We start from the raw sequence: 15,462 nt of genomic DNA, 5'->3' as shown, positions 1-15,462 counted from the left end.
TCCAACTGAGGCGCCAGGTGAAAATGGCATGGCAAGCCGTTCCACAGGACTACATCCAGCATCTCTACGATCGTCTCCATGGGAGAATAACAGCCTGCATTGCTGCGAAAGGTGGATATACACTGTACTAGTGCCGAAATTGTGCATGCTCTGTTGCCTGTGTCTATGTGCCTGTGGTTCTGTCAGTGTGATAATGTGATGTATCTGACCCCAGGAATGTGTCAATAAAGTTTCCCCTTCCTGGGACAATGAATTCACGGTGTTCTTATTTCAATTTCCAGGAGTGTAGTTTACGTCAAATAGTTCAAATGGCTCTGAGCACTATGCGACTTAACTTCTGAGGTCATCAGTCGCCTAGAACTTTGAAATAATTAAACCTAACTAACCTAAGGACATGACACACATCCATGCCCGAGGTACGATTCGAGCCTGCGACCGTAGCGGTCGCTCGGTTCCAGACTGTAGCGCCCAGAACCGCACAGCCACTCCATCCGGCTAATTTACGTCGATCTTCAACAGTCGGTTAGTTCAGTTTCTTCACCATCTCTGTGGCACTATCCCATGGGTCAAACTAATCTGTGACCATTCTCGCTGCTCTTCTCTCTATACATTCAGCATACCCTATTAGTCCTATTTGGCACGTAACACACGTACTTGAGCAATTTTCGAGACTGATTCGCACTAGTGACTTGTGAGTAATTCCCTTTGTAGACTAACTGCCCTTTCCTAAGCTTCTGCCAATAAATCGGTCAGCTACTTGCTCCACTTAACAACTGAATCTGTGCGATCGTTCTATTTCAAAACCCTACAGATTATTACACGAACTATTTGTATTAAATGGCAGATTTTAAATGGGGATCGTTGATACTGTGGCCGTAGTATAAGTTTTTCGTTTTGTGATGTACACAATGTTACATTTTTCGATATTTAAAGTAAATTTCGAATCTTTGAACCACTTAAAAATTTTATCAATATCTGACTGTATGTCAGTTTGTTTGGGTCGGTACTTCATTATACATACATCAAAAAAAAGTTTTGCATCACCTCGTTTCCGAGAGTTCCGGAACCAGTACAGAAAATTGGAATAGAGGTCAATGTTAACATCATTTCTGCCCTTTTTTTGCTCAGGAAAAACCACAAATTGCATGTTGTTCAACATACAGCGAGACCTTCAGAGGTGGTGGTCGAGATTGTTGCACACACCAGTACCTTTAATACCCAGTAGCTCGTCCTCTTGCACTGATGCATGCTTGTATTCGTCGTGACATGCTAACCACAAGTTCATCAAGGCACTGTTGTTCCAGATTGTCCCACTCCTCAACGGCGATTCGGCGTAGATCCGTCAGACTGGTTGGTGGGTCACGTTATCCATAAACAGCCCTTTTCAATCTATCCCAGGTACGTTCGATAGGGCTCATGTCTGGCGAACATGTTGGCCATTCTGGACGAGCGATGTCGTTATCCTCAAGGAAGTCAGTCACAAGATGTGCGTGATGGGTGCACGAATTGTCGTCCATGAAAACGAATACTTGGCCAATTTGCTGCCGATATGGTTGCACTTTCGGTCGGAGGATGGCACTCACGTACCGTACAGCCGTTACGTTTCCTTCCATGACCACCAGCGGCGTACGTCGGCCCCACATAATGCCACCTCAAAACAGAAGGGAACCTCCACCTTGCTGCACTCGCTGAACAGTGTGTCTAAGGCGTTCAGCCTGACTGGGGTGTCCCAAACACGTCTTCGACGATTGTCTGATTGAAGGCATATGCGGCACTCATCGGTGAAGAGAACGTGATGCCCATCCTGAGCGGTCCATTCAGCATGTTGTTGGGACCATCTGTACCGCGCTGCATGGTGTCGTTGTTGCAAAGATGGACCTCGCCATGGACGTCGGGAGAGAAGTTGCGCATCATGCATCTTATTGCGCACAGGTTGAGTCGTAACACAATGTCCTGTGGCTGCATGAAAATCATTATCGAACATGGTGGCGTTGCTGTCAGGGTTCCTCCGAGTCATAATCCGTATGTAGCGGTCATCCACTGCATAAGTAGCCCTTGGGTGGCCTGAGAGGGGCATGTCATCGCCAGTTCCTGTCTCTCTGTATCTCATCCACCTCCGACCAACATCGCTTTGGTTCACTCCGAGACGCGTGGACACTTCCCTTGTTGAAAGCCCTTTCTCGCACAAAATGACAATGCGGACGCGATCGAACCCCGGAATTGGTCGTCTAAGCACGGTTGAACTACAGACAACACGAGCCATATACCTCCTTCCTGGTGGAATGACTGGAACTGATCGGCTGTCGGACCCCCTCCGTCTAATAGGCTCTGCTCATGCATGGTTGTTTACATCTTTGGGCGGGTTTAGTGACATGTCTGAACTGTCAAAAGGACTGTGTCACTGATACAGTTCTGGGAACCAGGGTGATGAAAAAATATTTTTTTGATGTGTGTAGGTAACGGCATCATTTGCGAAATGTCGGAAATCACTACTTATATTGTGTGAAAAGTCGTTAATATACAACATGAACAGAAAGGCTCAACACACTTCCCTGGGTCATACCCGAAGTTACTTCTACATTCATCGATTGTTCTGCATCCAAGTAAAGATGGTGCGTCCTCCATAACAACAATCGTTAATCAGTTTACAAATTTTGTGCGAGACTTTGTTTTCGGAAATCTAGATACAATGCATCTACCCGACTGCCGAACTCCATGGTTTTCAAGATTCCGTGTGAGATAAGTGCCAGTTTCTTTCCTCGTGATTCGTTCTTTCGGAATCTATGCTGGTTGGCATGGAGAAGGTCACTGTGTTCGAGATACCGCACTACTTTAGTGTTCAGAATTAGTTCTAAGATTCTGCCACAACATGGATGTCGATGATATTGGGCGGTGGTTTCGTGGATCACTTCTGCTAGCCTTTTTGAAAAACAGCTGGAACCTTTGATTTCTTCCAACTACATGATACGGTTTTTTGTTTGAGGCGTCTACGATAGCGGTAAATTTAGTGTAGAATCTGATAGGGATTCCATCGGTTTCCGGAGTTTTGTTCAATTTTTGCGATTTCAATTGTTTCTCAACACCACTGCCACTAATATCTATATCATTCGTTTTTGGAGTGATGCGAGAATTATTAGGTTACTGCATAAGTTCGAAGTGTTTTTGTTTTGCGTGTTGGTATTCACGTTACTACGGGTCTATTTATCGATTGTAATTTTTTGATATGTAGTTCACTGTTGCTATTTGAGTTAACGTATTGTCATCTTTTCATTTGGAGATAGTGAGTGGAGCTGTGGAGGCTAGAATATGCAGTACACAGTGAGGAAATCCGAAGATCTCCGACGTATTCTTCTGTTTGAGTTTAGTATAGGGGTGACAGCAGCGGAGACACCCAGAAACATTTGCGCCGTGCATGGGGATAATGCTATTGGACCAAGCAAGGCAAGAAAATGGTTTCCTCGTTTTAAGCAGGATCGTTTTGACGTTAGTGGCTCTCGACGTTCAGAAACACCTTCGAGGATTGATGAAGTTCGTATAAACGCATTAAGCCACAATTATCCACGTTAGTATACTCGACAACTGGCACATGTGATGAACTGCGGTCATTTCACCATCGTGCGACATTTTCATGCAATGAATCGCGTTTGTGGGTACCGCATGACCTACGCCAAAATCACAAATAAATCTGCGGGTGACCATATATACATCCCCGCTAGCTCGTCATCAATTGGCTCGTGAACAACGCCAATCATTATTATCCTGTGTTATTACTGGTAAAGAGAAAGGGTGTCTTTGTGCTGACGTAAGCAAAACAAAGTGGTGGTTGAACCGAAACAAAGCAGAATTTCCCCGTACAAAAACATTAGCTCTTTCATAAAAGATAATGCCTTCTCTGCCCGATAGCAATGGAAATACTATCGACGACAGTGCTGCGTAAGCAGAGTTACTGAACACAGCCTTTCGAAATTCCTTCATCAAACAAGACGAAGTAAATATTCCAGAATTCGAACTAAGAACAGCTGCCAACATGAATAAATTAGAAGTAGATATAATCGAAGTAATGCACCTTAAATCACTTAATAAAAGCAAGTATTCTGGTCCAGACTGTATACCAATTAGGTTCCTTTCAGAGTACGCTGATGCAGTAGCTCCATACTTAACAATCATATGCAATCGCTCTCTCGACGATATATTCGAACCCAAAGACTGCAAAGTTGGTCAGATCACATCAATATTCAAGAAAGATATTTGGAGTAATCCACTAAATTACAGGCCCATATCATTAACGTCGATATGGAGCAGGATTTTGGAACATGTATTGTGTACAAATGTTATGAATTAGCTCGAAGAGAACGGTCTATTGACGCCCAGTAACGTGGATTTTAAAAACAGCGTACTTGCGAAACACAGCTAGTTCTTCAAGCAGACGAAACGTTGAGTGCTACTGACAAGGGAATTCAAATTGATTCCGTATTTCTAGATTTCTAAAAGGCTTTTGGCACTATATCACACGAGCAGATTGTAGTTGCGTACTTACAGAATGTCGTCTCAGTTATTTGACTGGATTCGTGATTTCCTGTCAGAGAGGCCACAGTTCGTAGTAACCGACGAAAAGTCATCGAGTAAAATGCAAATGATTTCTGGCGTTCCCCAAGTTAGTGGTGTAGGCCCTCTGCTGTTCCTAACCTATATGAGCGATTTAGGAGACAATCTGAGCAACCGTCTTATGTTGTTTGCAGATGATGCTACCTAGTGAACTCATCAGGGAAAAAAATTGACAGATGGCTTAGAAAATATATCTGAATGGTGAGGAAATTAGCAACTGACCCTAAATAATGAAAAATGTGAGGTTATCCACATTTGTGCTAAATGTAATCCGTTAAACTTTGATTACACGGTAAATCAGTGTAATCTAAAGGCCGTAGATGCAACTAAATATCTTGGAATTATAATTATGAACAATTTAAATTTGAAAGAACACTAGAAAATGTCGTGGGAAAACCAGAGACTGCGTTTTACGCGCGGGATTAACCGAGCGGTGTAGGGTGCTACAGTCATGGATTGTGCGGCTGGTCCCGGCGGAGGTTCGAGTCCTCCCTCGGGCATGGGTTTGTGTGTTTGTCTTTAGGATAATTTAGGTTAAGTAGTGTGTAAGCTTAGGGACTGATGACCTTAGTACTTAAGTCCCATAAGGTTTGACACACACACACAATGCGTTTTATTGGCAGAACACTTAGTAAATGTAACAGGTTTACTAAAGAGTGTCTACATTACGCTTGTCCGCGCTCTTTCGGAGTACTGTTTCACGCTCTGAGATGCTTACCAGATACAATTAACGGAGTCCATCGGGAATGTTCAAGGAAGAGCAGCGTGTTTTGTATAATCCCGAAATAGGGGAGATAGTGTCACGGACATGATACAGGATTTGGGATGGATACCATTAAAACAAAGACGTTTTTCGTTGCGGCAGAATCTTCTCAAGAAATTTGAATCACCAACTTTCTCCTCCGAATGTGAAAATGTTTTATAATAAAATAAGAGGAATCAGTGCACAGATGAAAAGATACAGGTGTTCGTTCTGTCCGAGCGCTGTTCAATAATAGAAAATTATTGTGAAAGTCGTTCGATGCACCCTCTGCCAGGCACTTAAGAGTGACTTTCAAAGTATCCATGTTAATGTAGATGTAAATAGATAATGTTAAGCTTCTGGTGGATCAGCGACGGTATGGTGTACTACAAATTGCTTCCCCGAGGTTTAACCACCACTGCTGACATTTACTGACAAACTGAGACGTCTTACATACACTTTCCAAGAACAATGACAGGAAGATCGAGTGACGTGATGCTACTGCACCATAACGCCCGCTCACGTCCTGCTAGACGGACAAAAAACACTATGTAGTAGCTCGGTAGGGAAGTCATTCCGCTCCCACCTTTTCACCTGATCTTGCGCCCTCAGATTTTCACCTTTTTCCGCTCTCTGTCGAACAAACTTCAAGCAACTTCCTTTTCGGATTAAAATACGCTTCGAACAGGGCTCGACGAGTTCTTCGCCTAAAAAACACGTAATTTCTACATTCGCAGAATCGAAACGCCATCCCAGCGTTGGCAGACTTGCTAATATTGGGGGAGACGATATTATTGATGACTAAAATCTCTGTTATGAGTATTTGTTGTGTTTAGCAGGAACTTAGGCGCCGATCTAGTACACTGGAGCAATACGCCTAGATTTTTAATTTTAAAAGGAACGTTTGTATACCGGTTTCAGCGTGTTTGCTTTTGGTTTGCTTTACGTCAATATTTCTGGAACATCCGATATTTCTTGGAGATTATAAATACTCGACAGTATCAAGTTAGCTGGCGATCTAGGTTAACATATGAACAGAATTGCAATTTCAAACAGCTAAAATGCTGTTGTACAGCATATATCGTGATAACTGGTTCAGCAAACTACATTGTCATAATCAGATATGTAAAGCATAGAGCAACATATTGAAGAACACGGGGATCAGATGGGAAGGGGCGTAAAACAATTTTACGTAAAGATGGCTAATACCATGGAATATAACACTCCTTCTGCAGCACATTTCACTGAATCTTGATCAGAGGTATATATACTGTGTCATATCATAGAACGATATTTCATGGACATGAGAACAATATAGCGAGCGAGGTGGCGCAGTGGTTAGCAGGCTGGACTCGCATTCGGGAGGACGAAGGCTCAATCCCACGTCCGGCCATCCTGATTTACGTTTTCTGTGATTTCCCTAAATCGCTCCAGGCAAATGCCGGGATGATTCCTTTGAAAGGGTACGGCCGACTTCCTTCCCTGTCCTTCCCTAATCCGATGAGACCGATGACCTCGCAGTGTGGTCTCTCCCCCAAACAACCCCAACCCTAACAATAGTATATCAGCAAGTCAAGCATAAAATAACTATTACATAAAACGACGTAGACACTGCACCGATTATACAAGCTCATGTTCGTACATTAGCAGAAGGAAGACTGAGATTCCCAAGCATTACAGTCAGCAGTCAGGTGGCACTGTGGCAGTACACAGTATAAGGACAAACCAAAGTTCCAAAGATCTTACACAGCAGACGTATAATAAATAATTGAAATCATGGTACGTTGCACTCATTTTGTTATAATAATTTTAAATTAGTTTATTTAAAATTTAATACGACTTTCAAAACATGAGAGGAAGCACTGTACCTTCAATGTATCGTTTGATAGATAAGCAGTGAAGCCAGTCATATTGCATGTTCATATTATGAAAACAAATACAATAACAATAAACATGTCATGACACCACAGTGGAACTGGTGTCTGATTTCTTTGAAGCCAGTGCCGCCATTAGACTGTTGTTTACTTACAGTGTTATATTTACACTTACACAATCACAATTTCGGCTTCAGAGTGCCATTATCAAGTGTTTGACATTTAGTCGACTGTCATTTAGTCAAGATGCTATACTCAGTGATGAAACAAAGCAGTAGACTCTGCCAGAAATATCGACTCTTAGACAGTGTGTCTAATAGCGTATTTTAATGCGACGGTATGCCATCTTTGGCAATGTATAACACTAAAACACTTAAGAATGGCACTTTGAAGCCGAAATCATGATTGTGTAAGTGTAAATGTCACACTGTAAATAAAAAACAGTCTAATGGCGGTACTGACTTTAAAGAAATGTGACTGTGGCCCCGTATTACGAAAATTTTTTCAATGGTGGCTGGTTGTAACGTCTGTGATGTTTACTTGAGAACATCAGTCTTCATTCTTATCATGTGCGAACATGTGCTTGTTTAATCAGTGCATTATCTACGTTGCTTCATGTAATTGTTGTTTTATTCTTGACTTGCTGATATACTATTGTAGCCGTGTTCATGCATTGCCGTTCTATGATATGACATGGTATAATATGCATTTGACCAAGATTCAGTGAAATGTTCTACAGAAGGAGTGCTATATTCTATGGTATAGTCCATGTTTACGTAAAACTATACTACGCACCTTTAGCCCTCATCCCTGTGTGCTTGAATATGTTGATCGATGATTTACAGATCTGATGATGGCAACGTAGTTTGCTGAAACCGGTCATCACAATAAATGCTGTACAATAGCGATCTTGACTGTCTGAAGGTCTACTTTTGTTTCTGTTTCTCGGAGAAATGGTAGGAGCGTGAGATGAGATTTGCGAATGCACGTGATTTTGATTACGTGTGTGTGTGTATGTGTCTGTGTGTGTGTGTGTGGGCGCGCGCGCACGCTCTTGCGTGCTTGCTTGTTTGAGTGCTTGGAGAGGAAAATGTGGAAGTAGTAGCGTTCGAAGGAGTGGTCGAGTGGCAGGGGGTGTGCGCGACAAGGAGGTGCAGGTCAGGCTGACTCACCCAGCGTCTCCGTAACGACGACGACGCGCAGCGCGGCCGCCATCGGCGCCGCCAGCCCGCCGGACACGCACCAGATGGCCGCGATGCACAGCTTCGCCCTCAGCTTCGACGGGCGCGCGCTGCACACACAGACACAGCAACGGTGCGAAAGCTGAAGGGCAGGCACTGCTGTCCAGTGTGTAGCCGTCCACACAGATACGTTTCTTTGTTCCTCGCTAAAATAGTAATTACAAATACAAGCTAGGAAAACATTAATTTGAAATGTCTGCAAGGAAAATAGTGAAACGGCCGTACGTTTCGAGAAGTTATTTTATTTTAACAACCGGTTTCGGCGTTTCAGTATGGCATCTTCCGGCCTCTTATGAGCTTCATGTACAGACAGTAAGATGTTTCGATATTGGCATTCTGGAGCCATCAGTATTTGGACACCGTTACTCGTGTGCTCCCTTCGAAGACTTTACACAGTCTGAGTTTGCATGTGTGCTCAGCTGTTGTCAATTCCTCGAAGCAAGCACTCGAATAACGAGTTAATAGTGAAGATTTCCTTTAAAAATTATTTTCGTTTTATCTTGAGATCGTGCTGGCTTAGCTGGTTGGTTGTCACTTTGCGCCGGTCGGTGTCGCCGAGCGGTTCTAGACGCTAAAGTCTGGAACCGCGTGACCGCTACGGTCGCAGTTTCGAATCCTGTTTCGGGCATGGATGTGTGTGATGTCCTTAGGTTTATTGGGTTTAAGTAGTTCTAGGTGCTAAGGCACTGATGACTTCAGCAGTCGAGTCCCATAGTGCATTTCCAACTGCGAGAGAAACCAAGTATATCTACCTGCGACAATGCAACGCGAATTTGAACCTGTTTTATAATTTCCCTAAAAATATGCAAACTGGTTAAATCCTGAAGTTAACAATTAATCTCTTTAACTAAAAAGAGTGGTCCCGTTGGGTTAACGATCTGCCTAATAATACGGTTCATGAAATGGTCCCCGTGCGTTGCTAATTTTCGTAAAGAACTGATCCTGAAACGAAAATATCTTACGTCTAACACAATTGCTCGGAAAACCGGTGCTTGCTGCTCTCTGTTCGCCAGCTACAAATTATAACTACAATTCCTGACAGCTTAGTGCAATGCTGCAGACAACAAGTAAACTATTTTGTACTCATTATTGCGTGAGACACTCTTCAAATCAAAATGACTTGGGTCGAAGATGCGGTCAGTGCTCTTAGGTCAAATATTTCTTTAACAATTTTTTAAAATTATCTCATATTATTACTTGTATGAAATTCGTGTTACAACGCTCACTACCATTGACAAAGGGCAATCATGATATCAACATCTTACTCTCACAACTGTTAGACAAATAATTAATAAACGGGAAAAATACAATGAAAATTATTCAATCTTCAATGATAAATCGAAAATTCCCTGATACGGATAATGGTTCCAAACTACCCTCGACTGAAATGCAATTAAATAAAAAATATTACCTTCATTCCTCTTAATATTCTTTTGTAACCTCATTACATCTCATTTCATTCTGAATCACTAATCAATCACTAATCCACTCCTGGAAATGGAAAAAAGAACACATTGACACCGGTGTGTCAGACCCACCATACTTGCTCCGGACACTGCGAGAGGGCTGTACAAGCAATGATCACACGCACGGCACAGCGGACACACCAGGAACCGCGGTGTTGGTCGTCGAATGGCGCTAGCTGCGCAGCATTTGTTCACCGCCGCCGTCAGTGACAGCCAGTTTGCCGTGGCATACGGAGCTCCATCGCAGTCTTTAACACTGGTAGCATGCCGCGACAGCGTGGACATGAACCGTATGTGCAGTTAACGGACTTTGAGCGAGGGCGTATAGTGGGCATGCGGGAGGCCGGGTGGACGTACCGTCGCATTGCTCAACTCGTGGGGTGTGAGGTCTCCACAGTACATCGATGTTGTCGCCAGTGGTCGGCGGAAGATGCACGTGCCCGTCGACCTGGGACCGGACCGCAGCGACGCACGGATGCACGCCAAGACCGTAGGATCCTACGCAGTGCCGTAGGGGACCGCACCGCCACTTCCCAGCAAATTAGGGACACTGTTGCTCCTGGGGTATCGGCGAGGACCATTCGCAACCGTCTCCATGAAGCTGGGCTACGGTCCCGCACACCGTTAGGCCGTCTTCCGCTCACGCCCCATCATCGTGCAGCCCGCCTCCAGTGGTGTCGCGACAGGCGTGAATGGAGGGACGAATGGAGACTTGTCGTCTTCAGCCTTGGTGCCAATGATGGTCGTATGCGTGTTTGGCGCCGTGCAGGTGAGCGCCACAATCAGGACTGCATACGACCGAGGCACACAGGGCCAACACCCGGCATCATGGTGTGGGGAGCGATCTCCTACACTGGCCGTACACCTCTGGTGATCGTCGAGGGGACACTGAACAGTGCACGGTACATCCAAACCGTCATCGAACCCATCGTTCTACCATTCCTAGACCGGCAAGGGAACTTGATGTTCCAACAGGACAATGCACGTCCGCATGTATCCCGTGCCACCCAACGTGCTCTAGAAGGTGTAAGTCAACTACCCTGGCCAGCAAGATCTCCGGATCTGTCCCCCATTGAGCATGTTTGGGACTGGATGAAGCGTCGTCTCACGCGGTCTGCACGTCCAGCACGAACGCTGATCCCAACTGAGGCGCCAGGTGGAAATGGCATGGCAAGCCGTTCCACAGGACTACATCCAGCATATCTACGATCGTCTCCATGGGAGAATAGCAGCCTGCATTGCTGCGAAAGGTGGATATACACTGTACTAGTGCCGACATTGTGCATGCTCTGTTGCCTGTGTCTATGTGCCTGTGGTTCTGTCAGTGTGATCATGTGATGTATCTGACCCCAGGAATGTGTCAATAAAGTTTCCCCTTCCTGGGACAATGAATTCACGGTGTTCTTATTTCAATTTCCAGGAGTGTCTTTCTCCTCTGTTTCGCAATATTCAAACACAAATCATTTTACTTAAACACAAATCCACTTCACGTCTACATTGCCTCAAGTCCTCTGATCGGCGTCTCGCTCACTACCCTCTAACGATAGAACTCCCGCGCTCCTCGCTGCCAAGCAGCGATGATGAAACAAACACATCTTCCAACGACACAGCTACTCTGACCAAAGACTGTGCGCAAATAATAAGCGACACGTGATTGTCGCTTAGCGCTTGAGACATCCAAAGTATATACACATTCTAGAAATGGAAATAAGAAACTCCCAATAGACCTGTTTCAATGGTATTAGATAGTGATGGACCCAGTATGCTAATATTGAGACACCTCATTGTTAAAACCAGCCTAGTTGTCTAATATGGGGTGTCTAGGAAACCTACCCTCTCTGATCGCTAGACAACATTCAAACAAGTCACGTTAATAAGTTTTATTATACCTGGAAAAGATTACAATACTTATCTTTGTAAATCACACAGAAGTGTCGGAAGCAAAGGGCGACATGCAAAATAATCAAGTTTCTTCAGTATAGACAAGCGAAATGATTAGTCTTGAAGCTACTCTTCAACTGGGCCGCGACCAGTCGGGCAAGGCGCTTATGTCCTCTTCGCATAGGGGCCCCTATTGTTGCATTGTTGTCCTGGAGAGAGGTCGGTCAGTGTGCGAATGGCTGACATCTTCTCGCAGCCCTCTCTGCTCTATTGTTCCCGTCTGGCGTGCCGGCGCTTCACTCTACGCCGTAACCCTGACTACATGAAATGCATCTACATCTACGTGATTACTCTTCTGCTCACAATAAAGTGCCTGGCAGAGAGTTCAATGACCCACCTTCAAACTGTCTCTCTTTACCGTTCCAATCTCAAGCTGCATGCGGGAAAAATGTGCACGTAAATTTTTCTCTGTGAGCCCTGATTTCTCTTGTTTTATATTGATGATAATTTCACCCTATGTAGGTGGGTGTCAACAGGATGTTTTCTCAGTCGGAGGAGAAAACTGGGGATTGAAACTTAATGAGAAGATTTCGTAACAACGAAAAACGCCTTGTAGGGCTGGAGGATGTCACATTGAAATGCCGAAACTGGATCTCAAAATAAAATAAAATAACTTCTCAAAACGTACGGCTGTTTGGCCTGGCGATTTTCCTTGGTAAATATTTGACCAGCCGCTGTCCCGCGCCCGCAATGGATCAAAAGAGGTTAATATGAAATTGTCGCTGAGTGACGGGAGAGCGGTGAGAAGTCGGGAAGTACGGTTTTAGTAATGCTTTCTGGAAAAAAAAGTGTTACATGTAGTCGACGAAGAACTTCCGCGCCCACACCCGACTTCGAGAACGCCCGTGTTGGGGACACAGAACAATGGATCAAAAGAGGAAGTCTACAAGCCGCTGTGGTCACGCACAAACAAGAAAGCCGTATGACTGGGCCAGTAAGACAGTCAGACATGACGTATGCATTCTGGAGTTATGTATTCGTAGTTGGGACAGGCTAAGATTATCGCGGATAACATTAATATATTAAAAAGACCGTTATAGTATGTTACTGCGACGAATCGCAGTGGCTGGAATTTTATGTCAAGAATATATGATTTGTAATAAATCCGGTAGTGAGTCGTTCCGCTTCAAGAGCAAACTGAATTCAAAACTTTCAATTTTTTCCAATAATCGAGTGCAATGTGCTGCTTTTTATTTTCATTGCCGTGTGCAAACGAGGCAGTAGGTTACTAGAGGATAAATGCTCCAGTCGGAGCACTAAAAAGCCGAATATATTCCTCTTTAAAAGACTGACATAAAAGTAGGGAACCAACGTCCTCAATCTTCGTTGCGTCCTCCTCGCCAACCTTTTTAGCATGCGAAAATATTTGCGCACTCTAAACACAGAACATTCTTAATAACGTCTTTGAAGCTAAACCTTCTTACTCGGCATCTCCCTCTCACTGCCACTGTCTATATACGTTATGCCACTCGCCGTCTCCTTTTCTCCTACAAATTTACGGTATATATCACCTCCACTGTCTCTTCTCTCGATTACACTGTCTCCTTTTGCCTTTCTTTCCCATTGCCACTGTCTCCACTATAACTCAGCAGCTCAGAAATTCTGGGAGTTCGAACTTGTTTTTCTCCTATACTCATGAGTTTAAAATTTCGGTCTAAAATGCGTTCTGCCCTGTACTCACTTGTTCAAGATCACCGATCTGGGAGGGTCCAGACCCACCAATCCTATCTATGGTCTCCACTCATTTCTATCTTTCACTTCCACTGTCTGATCTATCTTTTGCTCCCGCTGCTTTTGTCTGCTTCCACTGATGACCAATATTTCCTCTCTTCCTCTCACTGCTATTCCCTTCATCCGTAATTCATTCTTTTTCACTTGGCCCTTCCTCTCTCCCATCATCGTTGTCTCCTCTCTGTTTATCTTCCACTCCCAATGTCTACTCATTCTTCCACTGTCAATGTCTCTCTGGTGTTTCCTTTTGTCACGAAAAAGCGGGAACAAGTTCGCATACCAAAATTTTAGATGAAGAAGGTGAAATAAGGATTGCATTTTCTGCTTTCCAAATCTTATGTCAGTTTTTTAAAAAGGAACTTGTTAGTTTTTCTTGTACTCCGACAGAAGCATTATTCAGCTGGTTCCCTTCTTTTTGCAGCAGGGTGTACTACTTATGTAAAACTAATTCTAGATGTCGATATACTTTCGACAGCTTATTTATATACCTCGACACATTTATGCAGGGTGTAAACGGTGTAAGCTGCCAAAATTGTACAGACGGTACATCTGGGCGTGCTTGACAAATCTCTTGAAATATCGTCGTTATATGTTCTTTATTTTTGTGTTCCTAGAAGACAGATATTTGTAGGCATGATAGTAGACCAGTTTCTGTTTACATTGTCAACTGACGGTACGCGACCTTGCTTGTATGTTACCGACATCGACGAGGCTGTCAGAGAAAGGTAACGGACGAACCAGACCAATGTACGCATTGAAAACATACGCGGTGTTATCGAAACAAGCAATGCAAACGGTCGCTGGACTGTCCAGAAAGCGTGATTCGTTTTACGTAAATAGTGAATTAAGTAAAACTAGACGTGTTCTCCTTTAAAACGTTACGATGACAAAGTGCTTGGTAGGAAAGGGAAGCTAGTATCAAATAAAACGTGTTTTCCTTAGTACAAAATCATCCAGTTGCCACGTAGTTTATTGCGCATTAACTACAATCAACTGTTCCGTCAGTCTACGCAAATTAAACACGTAATCGTAAGTTTTATTCTGTCATGATTTACTTAGTAATAAAATAAAAGCATATCAGCACAGACAAACGTTTCGCATACGGAATTAAAGCCGGCCGCGGTGGTCTCGCGGTTCTAGGCGCGCAGTCCGGAACCGTGCGACTGCTACGGTCGTAGGTTCGAATCCTGCCTCGGGCATGGATGTGTGTGATGTCCTTAGGTTAGTTAGGTTCTAGGGGAGTAATGACCACAGCAGTTGAGTCCCATAGTGCTCAGAGCCATTTGAACCATTTGAACGGAATTAAACGTATAAAGATAACTGCTCTACTTCGTTACGAATGAATTGGCAAAATAATTGAGTAACAGTAGAGAATTATGATGAAACAAACCTTTGGCGAACAGCAACAAATGCCGATAGCGCAGGAAGTCTTCGTTGTGTGAAGCGTCATCGATAAATTCTTACAGCTACCTTCGGAACACCTTTTGCCTCGTCGTGAACTAAATGAATATCGCATACTTCAACGATAATAAATCTCCCAACCATCCTCACGTTTAACAGAGTCGCTGCACAGGTAACCCGACGACAGCCACGCAGGCCGTAGTTGCCTGCGTGTTTGCGACTCACACTCGCGATGTCAGTACGCGCAGCGGTAAATAATACGAACCGGTTGCGTAAACAAACGCACCTCTGTTGGGAGAGGGAGCGGAGCAGGCACCCAGTAGTGTTTGATCGTCTTTAATGAATTCTCCCGTTCTACTGTGCGTAATGTTTGCACAAGTCACGTCTAATCCTGGTGCAATGTCCAGTGCCTACGTGTCCAAAAACATTATTCCGAGATGAACTGCTTTTGTTTTATTTCT

General features: G+C 44.0%; 1 protein-coding gene across 1 annotated transcript in view; it reads right to left on the bottom strand.

Annotated features, from left to right (window-relative positions):
- LOC126284307 (RYamide receptor-like) overlaps nucleotides 1-15,462 on the bottom strand; it is a 1,455,467-nt gene that overhangs the window by 454,352 nt on the left and 985,653 nt on the right. Inside the window, exon 6 of the mRNA XM_049983138.1 lies at nucleotides 8,394-8,512. Coding sequence (XP_049839095.1) covers nucleotides 8,394-8,512 — 119 coding nt within the window. The remainder of the gene's footprint in view (nucleotides 1-8,393; nucleotides 8,513-15,462) is intronic.

Source organism: Schistocerca gregaria, chromosome 8, assembly GCF_023897955.1.
Source record: "Schistocerca gregaria isolate iqSchGreg1 chromosome 8, iqSchGreg1.2, whole genome shotgun sequence".
Classification (NCBI taxonomy): domain Eukaryota; kingdom Metazoa; phylum Arthropoda; class Insecta; order Orthoptera; family Acrididae; genus Schistocerca; species Schistocerca gregaria.
Note: the sequence above shows the minus strand (reverse complement) of the source record. Positions and strands in the feature narration are given on the sequence as shown.